Raw genomic sequence first — 20,870 nt, 5'->3', positions numbered from 1 at the left:
TCTTTATTCCTATGAATAATTAAAACCCTGCATTGGGTTCCAACCTAGCCCCAAAGGATCACAACATGATTTGAAAGAATTGATTCTACACTGTGTCATGAATCTTTCATGTAGATTTCAACTTTTCTGGCTCATTAGCTCTTGAGAAGGAGATTTTTAAATGACTCCACTCTATTATTGCCTTTTATTGATTATCTCCCCTTTGAAAAAAGAATGGTCCTTCATTTGAACAAATTTGAATCCCATGTACCCCAAAAGTATTTGTGCCAAGTTTGATTGAAATTGGCCCAGAAGTTCTGAAGAAGATTTTTAAAAGATGCCACCATATTTTTACTATATCTTAATTATCTCCCCTTTAAAAAAGGTGTGTCCCTTCATTTGAATAATTTTTAATCCCCTTTACCCAAGGATGCTTTATGGCAAGTTTGGTTGAAATTGAACCAGTGGTTCTGGAGAAGAAGTCGAAACTGTTGAATGTTTCTAAATGAACAGACAGATGGATGCCAGACAAAAGGTGATCAGGAAAGATCACTTGAACTTTCAGCTCAGATGAGCTAAAAATCACAGGGTATTGAAAACAATGTTTTTTATGATTCTGAACCTCTGCTCATGGCTTCAAGGTAATCTAAATCAAGAGGCCTTAAATTTGGGCCATGGTTTACAGATAAGACAATACAAATTCACCCTTGTGAATGTTGTAGACCTTACCTTGCCATTCAGTTCTACATTGTAAAAAAGTACAGATAAAACAAGTAATGTCTCAGACTTCGTCTGCAAGAAATTGATATAAAGTAGAAATATATGACCTAGTTTACTTCTAGCAAGAGTAGCATGGTTTAGACTGGTTGTTTGAAATACAATAGAAAGATGTACATCTTTAACAATGCAGTGACTTACTACTTCTGACAGGGGTGGGAGGAGTTAGACTGCCGACAGCTTGTCTTGTCTGTTTATCTATCAGTGACAGGTGCCTGGTGGGTTTCAATTTGTGGATATCAGGGACAGTTGAGTGCTGGGTTCGAACCCTCTTCTTTCGAATTTTTCTTTTTACGCTAGCCTGAGTTTGCTGTGCGGTGGATTCACACTTGTCCGACTCCTGCTTCAGATGAACACTGAGGGTATTGAAGTGATCTATACAACCTTGTACACTATTCTTTTCTATCATACCTGTAAATCAGACAAAACTGTCATCAAATATACATCATCATTCTTAACCTCGGTAGAATCAATGTCATTTTGAATATAAATGTGCATGTACAATGTTGCAGTTAAATATAGCTTTATTTTCAGATTATCATAACCCAGCTCTTGAATATTCATAAATACTGTAAAGTGTCATATTCATATGAATATATTTCAATGGTAATTTTCTTCTAGGTAGTTAACAAGTTCTCTAAGTATATCATCTACACAGATGTAGAAAACTTGCTTATAATACAATCAATATAACCCACAGAGGCAAGACATGTTAAACTTTTCAGATTCATTATTGACAGGCACCATATTTCCAAACATTACCCACTCATCTCCCACTTCACAATCTTGTCCTCTCTCTATCCTACACACCTTTATCTATAGTAACAGTACCAACAATGCATGCATATTCTGCCATTCAGTCATTTATCTTTCTCACTTTATAACCCATTGTACCATACATCTAACTAATTGAATTTCAATTACATGTACCTACTTTTCCTTTATCAAAATTCAAATAAAAAATCAATAAATCTTTGCAATCCATGATTGATTTGATTTAAATTTATGTGTCACACCCAAACAGTGACTGCACTGGTATTACCCAGCACTTTGACATTGCAGCATTACAAGTTCTAAAGTCCCATTCAAATAATTCATGACTCACACATCTCACGTCAGCTTCTCATTGGTATCAAGGAACAGGGTAGTCTAACCAATTCAAAAAGTTTCAAATACTCAAGTCTTTCAATCATCAAAACTAATACTGTGCATCTGCCATTTCAATTTTGAATATTTACGGAGCAGAGTTTATCATGCCATAACTTCATTTTAAGATAAAACTTTCCATTACTTTTTTCTAACACCCTAAAACTTGAGACTAAGCTAGTCTTCTTTTCACCAGTGTTCTTGACAACAAAATGCACATGATACTGACAACTGTTCCATTTCTACATACTCTTAACGAGCCCCCACACCGACTTCTTGTAGCGAACCTCCGACGTGACCTGTAGTCGGGACTTGTGCTTGTTGACCTTGGAAATGCAGTATCTGTTGACAACCTGAAGTATATAGAAAAATAAAACAATCCTGTACAACTTTTAAATATATCTTTCCATGTGTACTTTCTATTTGTACTTTAACAGGTGTATATTAACTGGTGTTATATATCTTCTCAGATCCTGTTCAATATGAATATCAAAAGCACAATATAGCCAACCCAGGTCATTCTTTGTAGAATCATTGTTAACATAATGAAAATTGCTCAAGTAGCAATTCATTCAATTCTAAATAATAGGAAGCAATCACTCAGTGCAAAAGATACAATCGATTACTTTTTGAAATTAAAATCTCTGTAAATAGATTAGTAGAAGAACTGTATTTCTCTATGAGAAAATTTGGTATGTCCCATATTTCCTCCCGAAGGCTACAATTCTATACAAAGCCTCATCCTAGACTGCGAATCCTTTCCCCTTGGTAAAATTTCCCTATCCCAAAGAAGTAAATAATGAAGGATCATTTTTCTCACATTTTACCCCACAGTTTAGTGCATAAATCCAAGCGCTTTGAGAAAATTCGAAATCATCAAAATCCTCATTTAAACTTAAATGCAAAAACTTCTTAGAGAGACAGAAAGAGCATATCCGAAAATGGTTTACACATTAAATGTAAACTAAATAAACCCAAGGTTGCTCATCAGAAAGTTAATTGTCAAATTGAAATTTTATGAAAACAATGCAAAATATTTTATTTCACCGTGTAACTTACATCATAGAAAATATACATGTATGACGTCACAGCAGTGTAAGACAGAAAAATCTCACATGGGTTAAGTTGATCTCACACTGGTGATTATGTGATGTAAACATTTCATAATGAGTTATTCAAGCATATCAATATTTTTATATAAGTTTTGGAATTATCTCTTCTTTTTTTTTTTAAATGTCGAATGATAAACATGTTTTTGTGTTCCATATGCACATATCATTATGCCCAATCTTGATGCCACTTGACAGAGAAATAAGACTCCATCATATTGGACATTGATCGAGGCAAAGTGGCTGTGGACTGATGTAGAATACAATAAAATAAGGGTCCAGGATCACTTCAGAAACTGAAATAATTGCAAGAAAACATAAACAAAGTTCATCAAATTGTTGCTAACTTGATACAACATCATTGAAATACATGTACCACTATGATGGTTATTGTTTTATTGTTTATAACAGCATACATATGCCATATATTCTGTTGGGTATCTTTGACAGACAAAAATGTAGGGCAGTTCAAAATCATTACCCAATGTAGATTATCACAGGGTTGGCATATTCCACATTTTAAGAATCAACTATTCCCAAAAATTAGTAGAACAGTTGGTAGACCAATACATGTACCAATACTTCCTGAATTTCCGATATTTCAAAACATACCATTATTCATAAAAAAAAACAGATTTGTATTTCTTTGCTAATTGCACAAACTAACATTTCTAGATTTTCACTTAATTATTATGGGACAGACCAGAAAGAGAAGTATTTTTGTAACCACACTTCCTTTCTATCACATAGTTATAGTATGACAATGGATATGACATGGATTAAGTGTTGTGATTATACTGCTGAATATTTTCTCTTTTTCAAACAGAGAGGGGGAGGGGGGCTGATAAAATATCTAATGTGAGGACAATATTAAACCATTTGACATGTGCTGCAAGGATAGACATACACTGTGAAGACAAAATTTCAGTCCTTACACATATGTCCCCATGAATGTGACCCATAGAATGTGAAAAGTTTATTATACATACAGGACTTTAGATTAGTGTGGAAAAGTGGTGAGGGGACATGTCCTTGCTGATATTTTCTCTCAAACATAACAGGATTCCTCAGAGAGAGAGAGAGAGAGAGAGAGAGAGATCTTTGCTGTCAACCAAAAGAGCAATAACCAGTAAATAACCAACAACTGTCATTTTATCTACCTTTCTAAGATAAGCATGGAAAAAGAAAACTAAAGATGAAATTTGTACCAAATAAAAAGATGTATACCTACCGGTATATAGTAAACTTTCATATTACCAAAGCTATCGTAAGAATATATAATTTTTTAAAATAATCTAAATGTTTCTGTCATAGAAATGATGGATATGTCATACAATAACAAGAATCTATCCATAATTGTATAAACAACAAGAAACTTTTTTCACTTGATAAGATTAAAACAAAATAATCACATACCTTATATATACATGTATATCTTACAGTGTTATACCTCTCTTCCGATATCAAACAACTTCCCTGATTGTATATGAAGTGTTTTTATCAACTAGCAACTAGAAAACAGCAGATATGTGGTTGTGGTTAAGGAGACTACTAAGCGAACAGTCATTTTATATAGATTGAGTTATTTTTCCATTCAGAATGCTGGGTAAAATTTGCATGTCCCTCATATCATACACAATATGTCATAATTATGATAATGAGATGTAGGGGGGGTCTATTCAAGTTGTGCATCAATGCAACTGATCTATAAAAGTCACTCAGGCATGATGAGTTTTTCTCAAAAACATCTGTTTGACATTTCAACAAGTTAAAACAAATGCATCTTCTCTTTTCATACACCCAAGGGAAAGCCTAAAGTGTATATACATGCATGTTTATCTTAGATGTGAATCTATGAATCTTGGAATTTGTTTTACAACTAACTTATTCAAAGCTCATAAAATACTGATAACACATGGTTTAGTGGAACATGGAACACCGACTCAGAACTGACATTTTTGCAAAATCAATGATTACACGGGTAAATGATAATCAATTTTTTTCCCAGTAACATCAACATGTGCTAACACTTCCAATCCTACAGTCGATGTTAAAATAAATTTTGTAGATCATTCTTATTACGATTTTCAAAGACTTTCCAAACTGAGGGAAACTAACAAACTCACCTTCCTCAAATGCACTAGATTTTGATATTTTAAGAATTCTCTCCAAAGCAAAACATTGACTTAAATCATGATATACCTTCAACTCATTTAAGTTTTGGATACATTTTACAAGGATTAGCCAGGACACAATTTCAACATCTCAATGCCAAGTGACCTTGACATTATAGTGATGACCTTACTTCAAGATTTTAGCACCTTAGATCTTGGACAATATCTCTACAATTCTAATAACACCATGCAATAGAAGCAAATTTAAGTTATTGCTCATGCATAAATTTTAAAATCTCCCTATAACCTTGACTTTGCATACCAAAGTTTGATTCAAGATTGTGGCACAATTCAATGTCATGGACAACAACTCACTTAATTTGAAGTCATTCCAGCAAGTGGGTGCAAAGTAATAACTTGGACATAATTTCAACATCTCACTAGCAGGTGATCTTGACCTTGACAAAGATCATGACACACCTTTTGTGTATGGACATTGCAAACCTACACAGGGATATGATTTGAGACATACTGACAGGAAATCTCACCAAAACCAGAATGTCTTCCTCCTTTCATTAAAATTATTCCATGTCCATTTAATGGTGGGCATTTATACCTATCCTTTGGTAAATTACTAAGGATCTGATAATATGAATGACAACTTGATCGCAAAGCAGCATTACAATTCTAACTGTTTGTAAAACCTGACTTTGAATAAAGATTATCTTATCTTTTAACTTCCCCTTACATTATCTCCCCATCATCACCTTTAGAACTAATATACGTACATTATCTCCCCATCATCACCTTTAGAACTAATATACGTACATTATCTCCCTATCATCACCTTTAGAACTAATATACGTACATTATCTCTCCATCATCACCTTTAGAACTAATATACATATTTCTGAGTTTGTACTCTTGCATTTACACATGCACATGTATTGTTACAATTTTTCAATACATATTAAAGATGAGCTAAAGTTGAATTTTTCCTTTATAACTATAAAGAATAGATTGCATGGTGAGAAAATCCTGATCAGTTTCTGAGTATCCCCCCCCCCAGTCTGCCATGGTGAGAAAATCCTGATCAGTCTCTGAGTACCCCCCCCCCCTCCCCCCCCCCCCCCCCAGTCTGCCATCCTCTACTGTACTTTATTACCTGATATATATATTTGTTGCTATTGCTAAAAACAACTCTACCTACTTGACAGTCCACACCTAACATTCTTTTTACCTCCTATTTACATAGACGATTGTACAGGAAGTTAATGCTATGTAGTGTGGAAATGCAGTAAATACATGACAGTGTTTTAAGGGACTCCGATCCTCAACAACGTTCATTAACTCATGCTGCATCTGGAAATAGCTATTCATATCATAAATTTTATAATTTGGAGGGATTCTTCTCATTAGAAATTTTATTGAAGGATAGTCTTGGGTGCAGTTTCAGTGCCCATGATGCTGTAGAAGACTACAGATATCTTCACAAACTTCCTGAACATCACAATAATCTTATATTATATACACTTTTACTTTGAAAAGCAGTCTAGATGTAGTAAAACAAATCTAAATTCCAAAAAAAAATTTCTTTGCTCTTATGCCTTCACTTGACAATAGTATTAAAATTTGCTGAAAGCATGTGTAAGAAGATATTATCTTCAAGACCTACAGCTGGCACATCAGAGATGGGGTTCAGATGGTACATGTATCTGATCTATTTATAGAGGCTTTTCAGGGCAAGCCAAGGATTACAAAGAACATCAATTATAACTGCTTTCTCCAAATTTTTGGATGAAAAATAACTCATGATATTGAAGTTTAGATACAATATCTTTGATATATTACTGGATACACTACAAATTTGTATGCTCTTACGCCATTACTGAATACAATGCAATTTTTAACAAGAGACTCATCTGAGTCGCCTTGGCATTACTGTTCTTCATCAGAAGATTTTTAATAGATCTTTTTCTTCTTTAATCCCATGACACATTTTTACCCAAACCCATCTGCATGGGGTTGTGACTTAGCTGAACTTGAATCCAAGTAACATGGGGATGCCTCAAAATCAATATGACTATTGACTAACATGACCTTGCAGTTCTGGAGAATATTTCCCCCCTGTTTTCATGTAATATGTAAAATTTGATCCATTATTTTAACCCCATCCTTACCCCATGGTCCATGACATAAAACATTAATTCAGAACATTTGTATATTGTTACGATTTATGGTAGTGTGGCCCTGCCTCTTCAGTCAGAGGCATAAACGCAAACACGTTATTTGAAAAATATTGTTAATGGCGGCATGAAGCAGACGGAGCTTAGTAGAATTTTACATCTTATTACGAGGTCTTATTTACATTTTCGGATGAAACTTTTCCCAAGACTTTGAATACTTTTCCTAGATTAAGCAAGGTTTTAAATAAAACATTTGTTTTTGTCTTGGTGCACCAGCGAAAATCTGTGGTGCACGTGGCGTGAAGTTAGAGGTGATGACATAAAATAACGTTAACAAATTTGGTTGAGACTGTCCCTGTAGTTCTCGAGAAGAAGTTGAAAATGTGTAAAGTTTATAGATAAACAGACAGACAGATGGATGCAGGACGACAGGTGATCAGAAAAGCTCACTAGAGCTTGTAGTTTGGATGATCTAATAAAAACTTTCAACAACATATGAATATTTTGTTATGCAGCAAACATGTCAACAAACACTGTATGAAATATAAACTGATGAATCTTGGCGACTTCTTATTCGTTTTCTATTATTCACTGTTTAGATTATGATCAATCAAATCAAGATTAGCTGGCTACAATGGTATAAAACGATCCATTCTTTATTACAATAACATACTGTATAATAGATTTTTCAATTTTTTGCATATCATAATTTCTGAAAAAATATTTCAAAACACTATCATTTTCAATTTGCGTAATTTTTTTTTTTTTTTTTTTTTTTTGCATTTTCAAAATGTTCAACCCTTATGATTTTTTTTTAAGTAGTGTCCTCTGTTTCATCATGCCCATATACTTAAGTAGTGATATGGCACAAGTTTTCATAATGCTGAGATGCCCACCATTTTCAAAAAGTAATGATCTGTAATGATGTGCCAGTACAATTCATTCAGCCGAAGCCATCACAATAGTCGTGTTGATAACTCCACCAGGATGTTGGATCAATTTAGCAAAAGTTTGATGCTTATTGTCTTATTCAGTTCTGAGCTGAACTTTCCTGACACATTTATGTGAGTGCAATTCTATAAAATCATCATGACCAGAATAATCAAGTTTCCTTTTTCTAGAGTCAATTTCTTTGACGTACACTGTCTTAAAACTTCTTACAGAACTCTCGTTATCTTTTCTGTTGAGGATGGAACTAAATTTAGCATATTTTCCAATTTCAAAGCACTGTTTAGGGCAGTACATATACATGTAATCCCCACTTTTTGTTAGGTGTTGTGGGTGGTGAATCGCTGATTTTTGCCACTCTTTCTCTGGCCACATCATATTCTGGACCAAATACTTCTTCATAACTTTTTTACTTGTAAAAGTATCGCAAGATCGACATGTCTGAGTCTCATGGTCTTCAGAACACAGAGTGATTACATCTTGCCATCATATCAGAAATATACACCTGTGGTAGTGAGTTTCTACTCACGGAGATACTCATATCTTAAAGTTACCGTAGACAATTGGCAACAATTTTATGCGCATTTATTTCTTTGCAATCTTAAGATGCTTGCAAACAAAGAGAAAATTGAATTTTCACGAAAAAGCCTATTATACGGTATACTACAGAAAAACTGCACAATGGGAAAAATCTATTTTCATTTTTTGTCACCTAGGAGATGAAGTACCTTAACCACGTTCTGTTTTTTGACAAAAACACTATTTAGCATCAATTTGTGAGAAGGTAAATTAGTGAGTGCTATACTTCAAAGAACTTTACTCTATGCAAAACAGTGATAAATAAGTAATGGTGAGAGTTTTTAATTTCATCAGAGAGACTTCTCACCTATCAATGAGAATATCAATTATTTGTGAACTAAGGAATTTACAGTAAAATACAGAGAAGCACATCATGAAATACTATTAACATCAAAGTTAGTACACTCACAATGAAAGTGTTTCCGTAAGGAATTCCGAGACATGAACACTCCGTGTCCACTGTGAAGTAGGTACCGGGGTTGGAGTTCTTGTGACAGGTCTGTAGCTCAACTGCCTGAGAAGACTTTGGCCCAATGGAGTAATTGAGGGGTATGATGTAACTGACCGTCCGGGTTTGTTTGCCATGTCCAATGTCCTTCCACGGTGAGAAAGTAAAGTCTGAAAGAGAGGGACAGATGATCGATCAATGTCTTAATGTGTGCAATGTCTGCACATGGTGAGAAAGAGATGGAAAGAAGAATATCTTGGTGTGTACAAACAGGTTCATTAAAATTGACTGCAATATCTTTGTATCAGCATAATTAGGAAATTCAGATTTATTTGTGAAGTCTTCAGTTTTGTTTGAAGCTTAGCACTAAACATATTCATTGTACAATGTACATATTGCCATTAACTGTAGAAACTAAACATTTTAATAAATGGGCTAACCTTTAGAGCCCCTTCTTGTTTGAAACTCATTGTAGAAAGCTGATTCTGTGAACAACATCTCAAACATCTTTTCCACGGGAATGTGAAAAACCTCATCCAACATGGACCTCTCAAAGTGGGAGTGTTCAGCACACAGCATCACTTCAACTACAAACATACTCTCTTTAAATCACTTGTTTTCTATCAATGTGATCTCAATATGTATATTGACTCATTGATCCAGAGTCACCTCCCTTTACACATTTAAACAGTACACCACTAGTTTCAATTTTGTTCAGTTTTTAACCTGTTCAATGTTATAGCCAATTTCAGTTCAGTTCATTACATGTAAGTATGATGAGGAACACCTGAAATACCGTATAAGCAGAATTTTAAGTGAGGATTTGATTTTGGCATTATTAGCAAGAGTGATGAGACTGCTTAAATTGAATATCGCTAACAATTTATTACATATCGGAGGTAATAGTTATCTTTCCTGGAATTATAAAGTCGCTAAAATTAGCTCTTGCTAAATATGGAAAACTGGCTAAATTTGTGTCTCGCTAGAAAACTGGCTAAATTTGTGTCTCGCTAAAAATTCCACTTATACGGTATACCAAATGACTCGAAATTCTGTTAATTTGTTACACTTTGTAACCGAAGTGGTGGAACCGAAGTGGTGGAGATGAATATAACAACACGTGGATAAAAATATCTCTCCTTAACAAGATTAACCTTTCCTTTCCTACTATTCTGTCACAGTAATTAGCAGTCTTAGAAACTCATGATAAGTTTAACTTGACATGCAAAAGTTGTCAGTTCTGACAAAAATTTGCAAATCAACAAGATATGAAAGGTACATGTCTATTTCTTGCAATAAATTTAGATTTCTGCACTTTGATCGTTATTTCTGTTATACTGCTTGGATTTTCTGATATTTTCCTGCAATAACACTGGTATAATAAGGTACATAATGACATGCAGTAGGGTATCAGATCATATCAGAAAGAGAACAGATTTTTTCAAGTTTTCCTTTGGAGAGAATATAAGGTAGAGCATTTAAAAGGCCCCAAAGAGGGGTAACAAGTTCAAGATGCCAACTTACTATAGTCTGTTACTTTTGTCATTTATGACTTTAGTTTCAGAGTTCTGAAAATCTTTTTCATTGTGATTTTGTTCAATTTGAGAAAAAAAAATCGAAACTTTAAAAATTTTTAATTGAGGGAACAGAGTGATATGTTACAACACTGATCCCACGAAAAATATAGTCCCCTATAATACTTAAAAGTTACAACTGTAAATATGAAAGAGTAATGTCAAGAAAATACACACACATATGGTGCATGTCATCTAATTTGTTGAATAATGACAAGAATTCATCCTTAAATGATAGAGTGATTTGGATTTTAATATCAGTGTAAATGCCATCCTGATTACTAGTCAACTCATCAAATATTTCAGCTCATCCGGATGGCCATTGAAACAAGCAATTTAGTATTTAGTACACCCATGGTTAAATCAATGCATTTCAGGCAATAGAGAGTTCTTTTACTTCATGTGCTGTAAATTAGTCTCATTGTTCTTCCAGATTTTTAAAATTCATGCCAGAGTAGCCTCCCTTATCAGACTTTACCTTCACTATTCTCTGTGGTGTCGCTCTGATCAGTCGCGACGTTCTCGCACTGATTGTCATCAATCACTGCTGGGCTAAATATCTCTTGGTCTTGGCTTATGTCCACATTGTGGTCATCCTCAGGCAGCCTTTGTGATGGGATGAAATCCGAGTCTGTGTTTTCTGCCTGTTAATATGGTACAAGTAAAATCAACACCTTCTACGGAAAACTTCAGCATGATTGTTTTAAAAAGGAATTTTTTTAAAATTCAACAAATATCTAAAATTCTAATGATTAAAAAACTTTGAAACAGTTGATTTTTTTATCAGATTTAATAAGAGGCCCTTGGGCCACATTGTTCTTTTCAGCAATAGGATTTTCTCATGTAAAACATCAAATTACAATTATGGTCCTAATATTGTCACATAGAGCATAGCGTGGACAAAATAGAACCTACACTACATACAAGCAGGCACTCTTGCATATTCATTTGAAATATTGTAGTCTCGAGGTTCTTTGAAAAGTTTTTCAAAGTTTACCATCTACTTAGGAATCATTAGAATTCATGGTGGCTCAATTTTCGTGGAATTCGAGGGTACCCCTCACCCACGAATTTACATCCTCAACGAATAAAGACAAAAGCAATCATTCCAAAGTTATCTTTCTTACAAATATATAAATTCACGAAATTACGTCCCCACGAACCTGTAAAAATTCAGCAATCCACGAAAATTGGCCCCCACGAATTTAAATGATTCTACAGTATTCCTATGTAAAACATTAAACCCAGATTTTTTGTGACCCTGCCCTAAACCCAAGGGGCCATGGGGTACCCTTGTGGTTGAGAAGATTTTCAAAGAATTTCTCTACATATTCTTACACAAAGCTTCAATCTTCTACTGTGTTCCAGCCTGTGTCTTATGGGCCATGGTGCAAACAAACTTGGAGAGGATGTTTATAGGCTTGTAGCCTGCTGGCCAATCATTTTCTACATTGAATTGAGTATCTATAAACTAAACTTGAATCTAAACTACATGAAACAGGAATGCCTTGTGCTCTTGAGAAGTCAAATAAGTAAACTTTACAGATGACAGACAGACAGATGAAACAATGGGTAAATTTTGAACAGAAAAGTTCACTTGTCCTTTTGGCTCAGATGAGCTAAATGTAAAACCAATCCTTTAAAGATCTTTATAGAATCCCTTCAATGCTTGTAGAATAAATATAAACCTGTATGTTATATTCGTAAGACTGCCTATGTTGAATCCAAACTTACTTGATTGAGTGTACTTAGAGAAACACAATCATCTCTGCCTGGTTCTTCGATGAGAGACGGGGGAGCCACGTAGTCATCATCACTGGAGTCTAGACACAGCTCCTCCCCATAGTTACAATGAATCCACTGCCACATCTCCTTAGCAGGCATTGGCTGGCAATAAAACAAATAGTATCAATGTAAAATCGTATAACAAGGCAGATGTCTAGGAACTTATGAACTTACAGCTATATGAAAAGTTGTCTTACGTTATACTGTAGATTCCTTAATTTACGCGAGAACTTAATATCGCGAAATGACTCGAATACGTCAAATTGCGAGAACATAAATTCGCGAGTGCTCTGTTGATCAAGGGTTTTTACATGTGTGTTAGCAATATGAAAATAAAAGCTAGTAATTCTAATTTGCGAATGATGCTTCTTAAGAAATTACCCGATAATAAATTCCTTGCATATATCAAGGAATTTACAGTAGTCATCCAATTTATATATTGTAATTTCACAATAGAAAACCCATTCAAAAACCAATGCAATTACCATCTTTCAAATCCAAAAAGGATTAAGGGTTTCAAATCAACATATTTTCATGATTAAAAGGGGTTTAAAAATTCATCCCACAGTTTCATACTCATTACTATTACTAAACTATTAATCCTGATTTTTCATTCCTGTTAATCTCTTAAAATGAACTATCATTATCATGACCTGTGGCCCTTTTCATAAAATATTGTATGACTAAGATAAACATTTTCTTTTTGCCTTTCCATTAAATACACATCACAAAGTCAAAAGTACAGTGTATACAAGTTTCATCAACTATAAATATACTTTATACACTAATTCAGAAAATCTGCAAGTGATGAGATATAAATTACAGTGATTCTAAATTTTCATCTTGGTCACAAGATTTTTGCAAAAAATGCCCATTTTTAAGACTTGTCAAGATACAATCAAACCCCTTTATCTGCAACTCGATGGGACCAGGATAAAATTTCGAGATATCCAAAGATTCCAGATATCGAGGGTAAATTACTTAAAGAATGAGTGGTTGGGACTTCCTATTCACTTCGATGTATCCATGATATTCGAGATATCAGTGTTCGAGATACCAAGGTTCAACTGTATGTAGAGTCTGTCTCTTTCAATTCTTACCTGACCGAGGAGAGCATTCTGCCAGACTCGGAACAGCATCATGTATGTTTTGTCCCTGTTGGCCAGACTGGTGAAGAAGTACTTCTCCCGCTCGGTGGTGACTTGTATAGCGTTCGGGATGACGCGGGCTGTCTTCTCCTTAGTGACGGAAGTGATGTCACGACATGGAATGGCAAGCTGAAAATTATAGAGGATTTTTATCAATAAGGCTCAATTTCATATATAAAAAGAAAACAAATGTAAATATTTACACATCAGAAAACGGGTACACTTTTAGTGGATTTTACATCTTCCATAGTGACTACAGTTTAGTTGTAAAGCAATGCAAGCTATAACAGACGGTAAAAAAAATCGAGGAGTAAAATAATCTGTAAAATAACATGTTAGTGATTAGCTGCAGGGCAGTCTGTTCACATCAATTTGTTAGGAGATCTACAGTTCTGCACCTAGTTAGTGATTGTTTGTTTATCTTTTACTTCAATGAATTAGAATTAGCCTGAAGCAATTAATCTGTCAAATCAATAAAAAAAAAAATGCAGATTTCTGAATTACTTCTTTCTGACTGTATGTCCCATTTCTAATCATGTTATGCTAAATGATTCTTCAAGATAAAGACACAAATTCACATTCTAACACCTTATTAACATGAAATTCATGAATGAGCAAAGGAAATGTACAGCCACTCACATCTGAATCTATCTTTGTATAACTTCATTATCAGCATTCTGTCTAAGTTTGGAAATCCTTGTTACTGTGTCTTTTATTGTGTCAGAGAGATCATTAGGGAATGGCCATTTCAAAGGACAGCATGAATACAATTTAGCAGCCTTACTTTGTTTCTTATCAGAACTTTATCATCATCTGAGTTTTATGGGTAGGTGCTCATGAATACTTATATAGTACAGCAAAATATTACCCTCAGTTACAGCTTGTGTAGCTGTAAACTCTGTTACAGTATTGAACTTTTGTTTACCGATATGTAAATTGATTATATATTCTTTAACGTCCCTCTCGAGAATTTATCGCTCATATGGAGACATCACCATTGCTGGTGAAGGGCTGCAAAATTTAGGCCTAAATTGAACAGGGAGGGTTCTTTATTGTGCCACATCTACTGTGACAGGGGGCCTTGGTTTTTGCATTCTCATCCGAAGGACCACCCCATTTAGTCGCCTTTTACAACAAAAAAGGGGTACTGAGGACCTACTCTAACTAATTTCACATGGGGTTTAAAATGTAAAGAAAGACAATGTAAATGTTCTTTTCTGAATAATAAGACATTTAAAATACACCGCAGAAGCACATATTTTCATGGGGTTAAATTTCATTGTTTTAGTACAAAATATAATTTCATTGGGATTTATTTTTTGTTTGTTTGAATCCTGAGTTATATAACGGTTGTTCTCTTTGCACAGTATTTCATATAGAAATCAGTATTTTATCAACTTGAATCTGTACTTCAATGACATTATAAAACCACATTCAAATTTAAGCAATTACACTGAATCCGATTAGAATGATTAGCGCATATGCAGTTAATGCAAGATTTAGTGTGGATGAGTATTCAATTAATAAATCAATTTCATTTTTGAAAATACATGAGGGCATGAACTGCAACACTTTATGCAAGCATACTTCATGATGTGTGTTAGCACTTCATGAAAAATATGCTGGTGTGAAACATTGTAGTTCATACCCTAATGTATTTTCAAATATGAAACTTATTTTTTATATTTTACAATCTACTTTCATTTCCTTCAGAATTCCCAGCTGTTAAAATAGACATAGTATACTGTAAACCAACTTTTATTCCCAGCTACTTTATTTCGCGATTCACCTGTGGTAAACTGGTTAATGGAAAGTAATTTTTGCAATTGAGCCTTTTTTTAGCCTTAGTATGACAGATATTCAAGGACTGGTTCGCAATGAAAAAAATTTGCGACAATGAAGTTCTTGTGAATCTTGCGAAATTTACTTGCACGTGAATAAAAGTTGTTTTACAGTATATATCAAAAGTCATGTTCACATCTGCATTGCATTAATGCAAAAATGGCGATCATTACAACTGGTAAAGATATCGAAGGCAAAAACACTGAAAATGTACATATGTTAAAATGATACTCTACTGACAGATCACTTAGGTAAATTCAAAGTACTGTAGTATGAGATGTGATTGTTTACGTGTTAGCTTGGGCAATTATTAATATGGCATTATAAACAGCACTGCATCCACTGTCAATCATCATATATGCTCTACCTCAGTATTCAAGTAGAGACAATTATGTCTCTGGTTTTAGTAGCGTTTATTTTATTTGAACATGTGTTATGTATTTAATACAATAAAACATATCAATATAATGCTTAATTCGACTTATGAAAAGCTTTATACATATTATAGCAGAAATCAAGGCAATTCAGATATACAGAAAATTCACGTATTCAGACAATTTTGACTGCATGGGAACCAAAGTGTCCAGATACGTAAGGCTCCACTGTAAACGATGCCAATGAAATTAAATCCTCTGTAAATATTTCTGATTCAGTATCCGTGTAACCTGATAACTGCCTAGTAACAATACTCACCAGTGTTTCCCAGGTGAATATGTTGGCATAGAAACAGACCCAGTTCTGTGTTATGTACATCCTCCCCTGAACCAAAATCTCTTTTTGCAAGGCACAAGAATAGTCTACAATGAAAAATGTTCATACTTTATATTAATATTTCAACAGTAATTTACAATGTATTAATCAAACGTTTTTAAGGGAGGTAATTTATAGTGACTTGCAAAATCTGCCAAAATTACGCTGATTCAACATTCATGAGTACCAGGCCTGAATTCTGAATAAACAAATTGAATGTGTTCCATTTTTACTCAATCCAGACCCTCTTTATTTAAAGTCAATTATCAAATTTCACATTTACAGTGTTACTAATGTACTTTTTAAAGTAATTTTCTAATCCTTTCTTACCAACAAGGAGCCTGTCCTCACGATTGACATCCTTAAAAATCTTCCTGAAGTCTTCACTCTTCGTTTTATATGAGGTATTCCACATCTAGAATATCAACAAGAAACTTATTGCATTATTATCATACACAAGTTCTACTTCAGATCTAACTACTATCTGGAAATTACTTAGCACATAATCTTTATTTACAATTGTAATATTATTTTTAAGAAAGAGACTGAACGAGAAGCACAGTTTACATTTGATATATTTACTGTTTAGTATAAATGTATATTGTCAGTGATTTCATTTTGTCACATGGAATGATATATGATAATGAATGATATTAAATGCACTGTCCTCTAATTTGCGGTAGCAATTAAAAAAAGTGTGCTTCTGGTAGGCATGTAATATATATATGCAAATAATTTTATTGTCAAAAGCAATACAAGCAATTATCAAATGGCCAGTCTACACTAAAGCCATAATGATTTGCAAGTAAGAAAGTGTGCATCTATGAAAACAAATACACAGGTAATCCCTAGAGGGTGGGAGGTCACCCAATAAAGCCCACATGAAGAATTACCAAACTTTTTCACCCACATTGAGAAGTCTCAATCTACAGCTCTGTATGATTAGTAATGTACACACCATCACAGATATATTCAGTGTATTTTATGAAAGCATGAAGTAAAAAAAAATGAACAAATGCTTATGACTACCCCTACAGATTTAAATCATTTTTAGATATTCACTAAATAATGGTATAACTAGAAATCTGACAGCTATCCATGACCCTGATGTAAATTCGAGTTTGTGTTATTCTCTGAGCTTCAGCTGACAAGTTATGACCCAGATACAAAATACGACAAAAGAACAGATCAAAGGTGGCCAGGTTTACAGACACATTGACATTTGAATTCCTGTATTCCTTCTAAACTATGTTTGCAGGGGCCATCACTTTGAATTTAATTTACACATGACATTAGACATAAGAAGATTTTTCATGATTTAATCTATTTTTCCATTGCCATACAATCCTTACAGCCTCAACCTGGGGACCAAACTTGTGACCCAGGGACCATAAACTTTAGTTTTGGTAGAGACCTCCAACTCAGTACATTGTATAACAACTGTATGCTGATGGTTAAAAAAAATATGCTAGACGTTCAGGAGTACAGAGAAGAATGCAGAGGATTTAATTTCTTTTAAATATATGACCTATGCAGACATGGTTGTTTGATGTCCAGGAGTGACGAACAGGACTAAAAAAAAAATACATTTTCACTATAACGACTCAGTAGAGCTGCACCCTGGCACCGGAAACCCTGACCCTGGAATCTTGAATTTTACAAATTTGGCAGATATTTCTGTTCTCAGACTTTATCATGCATTCATTTTGGTAGTTTGGTATTCAGGAATTGAGAAGATTTTCTTTTTATAAATGCATTTTCAATACATGATACATAAGAGTCCCCCCCCCCCCCCCCCCCCCCCCCCCCAGCACAACAACCTCTGACCCCTGATGTTACATGACACTTTTCAATTTTGGTATAAAAATTGGCCCTGTAGCATCTGAGAAGATGTGAAAAATGTTCAAATATTAACTTACAACGATGGGCAAAATATCACAGTAGGTCACCTGAGTCACCCAGGTGACCTGAAAATGCGGAATATTCACGTAGATGATATGATTCCATGTAGCTTATTGATTTTGTCTATTGCAGGTATCATAATCATATAACTTGTGATCTATATCGAAAAGAAATCACATTTATCAATAGGCCAATGGCATAATAAGGTATAAAGAACTACGTCACTAAAATAGTATAATTTGGCCTGAATTCTGACCATAATGATCATAAACCACAGACTGAAATATTTGTGTCATGATTTTACTACATGTATATGTTCTAGGTTACAAACAGGAATCTCTTGTCATTTTTGTAACTGACCAAAAACTGGTCAGAAAATGTTTGCAGCATACATGTACATATACATCAACCCCATTAGCCAAGGATGACAATCTGCTTTTATCCCTTTCCGTGTGAAAAGGGAAGAGAAGTGCATTGCCATTGGTTAGAGAAGATGCATGGATACTTCAAAGTTAAATTGAAATACATTTTTCTATTCTTATATTTTGATGTTGCAAATACATGAAAATATTTTTATCTACACAAACTGCCTTAACAATTATTGTTCTGACAATTTTCAGTGAGAATGTCATAATGCATCAACTTTGTTATGTCATATTCCAAAATGGCATTATATATAAGGTTTTTCCATATTTTTCCATGAAACATCATTTCTAAGGGTAGATCGTAAGCTCTCCCTGACTTCATTAAGTCATAAACAAGATTTTTAAATATCAAGTTCTTTAAAATGTATAATTTCTATATAAATGGCACAAAATTACTTCAATATTAAAATGTATTTCCTAATTACAAAGAAAAAAAGGTCTACTACAAAGCACTAATCATGGGATAGGCCATGGTTTTCCTACTCAAAGTTCCACCACAGTAAAATATGTAGATATACATGTATAGTATATATAAAGTACTGAAAAGAACAATTTGGCAATGTGTAAGAAAGTGCTACAGAATCTAATACAGACAGTTAGGGGGAGGGGGACTTATCAAACACAAAAAGTTACCTACATCAGATACAATCTGTTAAAGAAAAACAACTTCATATTGTTATGTCCACAAAGCAATTGGACATATAAAAGTACTCATATACACAGAGTCCAGTCTGCTAAACACATAAGTATGTTCTGAATTTTCATTTATAGTATAATTATATAAACCTATACATTTTTTATTCATCCACGTAATTTGTCAGAATCACAGTTTGTTTTATTCGATCTAAAACTTACAATTTGCAAATATATCTACTTCATAGCCTTGCTTATCCCTGAACTGTAGATCTCCAAATATATCTACTTCATAGCCTTGCTTATCCCTGAACTGTAGATCTCCAAATTGAGAGAAATTCTAACCACACATTAATAATATTTAAATTTACACCAAAAATACTTGCGACATCATGAAAGAAGACATACACATGAAAATGCAACTAAACTTCATCTCTCCAAGAATTTCCAAAATCTTTTTGAAGAAATACACAAAATGTGAGGAGGAATTAGAACTCCAAGGGTTAATATGAGTAGACTCTACACAATATAAATGTCTCTGGTCCTCAATACTATACTCATAGTGCTACATGTAAACAGTAAATCTAAACAACTATGTTACATCCTCCTCTAATACTGATTCATGATATATAGGATATCCCATGCTTTGTGGTTTGATATGATTTATATTCAACGAGTTGTGTTTTCTATCCCCGAGCCCTGGCAAGGGGATAGAAAACACATAATGAGTTGGATATAAATCATATCAAACCACAAATCATGGCAGATTCTTTTTATCACATGTTAACACCCCACCACCATTATTCATTTACTTTATGTTAGTGTGTTGTAGGAAATTTTGCTTCCTGACATCTTGTAAACAAAGTACAAAAAATTGATGTTTGTTTGTGATGTCACAAACGGTGTAGGAAAACATAGTGTAATTAATGGGTGATATCCAGTGGATAAAGGAGAAAACATGTGATAAAACAAGTATTGAAATTCATGATACATGGTTTTAACTGGACTGATATCTGATTGATCTAAAAAAAAATTTACTGATGGTTATGATTGATGCACATACTTTCACATTCACAGAAAACACTTTCAATGAATGATTGCAATACTGGATCATGGTAAAGAATATCTATAGTCCTAATGTGTAATGACCTAATATACAATAAATGTACCATGCTGTTTAGTTTGCAATTTTTGTAGTTCAATAAACCATGATCAATAAATCTGTTTGGCAAAGGAAGACAACTCATATATATTTTAGATGTATTTAATTTTGTGCCTTATTAAATTTCATCATTTTCATAACTAGAAGAAAACAACGAAATTAAATCCAACACAATTTTTTTATTTCACAAAAGTTTCACTTTAATGTCGGTGTCTTGTTATTTGTCGTCTATTTATAGATCACATGATATTAACATGACAAAGTGCAGGAAGATCTATGGATTTCAGCTACCTCATATGCTACAATAGTAACAGCTATATAAAATCTTTCCCTTGATTAAGATGAGTGGTATCATTGTCCTCA

At 33.8% G+C, this 20,870-nt stretch overlaps 1 protein-coding gene across 1 annotated transcript in view; it reads right to left on the bottom strand.

The window, feature by feature from the left end:
• The window catches only part of LOC125679134 (protein Aster-B-like), a 44,971-nt gene that overhangs the window by 17,620 nt on the left and 6,481 nt on the right, over positions 1–20,870 (bottom strand). Inside the window, exons 4-12 of the mRNA XM_048918094.2 lie at positions 16,716–16,800; positions 16,329–16,432; positions 13,746–13,922; positions 12,595–12,747; positions 11,339–11,504; positions 9,727–9,873; positions 9,248–9,456; positions 2,153–2,255; positions 898–1,167 (exon numbers count right to left, since the gene is read on the bottom strand). Coding sequence (XP_048774051.2) covers positions 898–1,167; positions 2,153–2,255; positions 9,248–9,456; positions 9,727–9,873; positions 11,339–11,504; positions 12,595–12,747; positions 13,746–13,922; positions 16,329–16,432; positions 16,716–16,800 — 1,414 coding nt within the window. The remainder of the gene's footprint in view (positions 1–897; positions 1,168–2,152; positions 2,256–9,247; positions 9,457–9,726; positions 9,874–11,338; positions 11,505–12,594; positions 12,748–13,745; positions 13,923–16,328; positions 16,433–16,715; positions 16,801–20,870) is intronic.

This window comes from Ostrea edulis, chromosome 2 (assembly GCF_947568905.1).
Source record: "Ostrea edulis chromosome 2, xbOstEdul1.1, whole genome shotgun sequence".
Lineage (NCBI taxonomy): Eukaryota > Metazoa > Mollusca > Bivalvia > Ostreida > Ostreidae > Ostrea > Ostrea edulis.
Note: the sequence above shows the minus strand (reverse complement) of the source record. Positions and strands in the feature narration are given on the sequence as shown.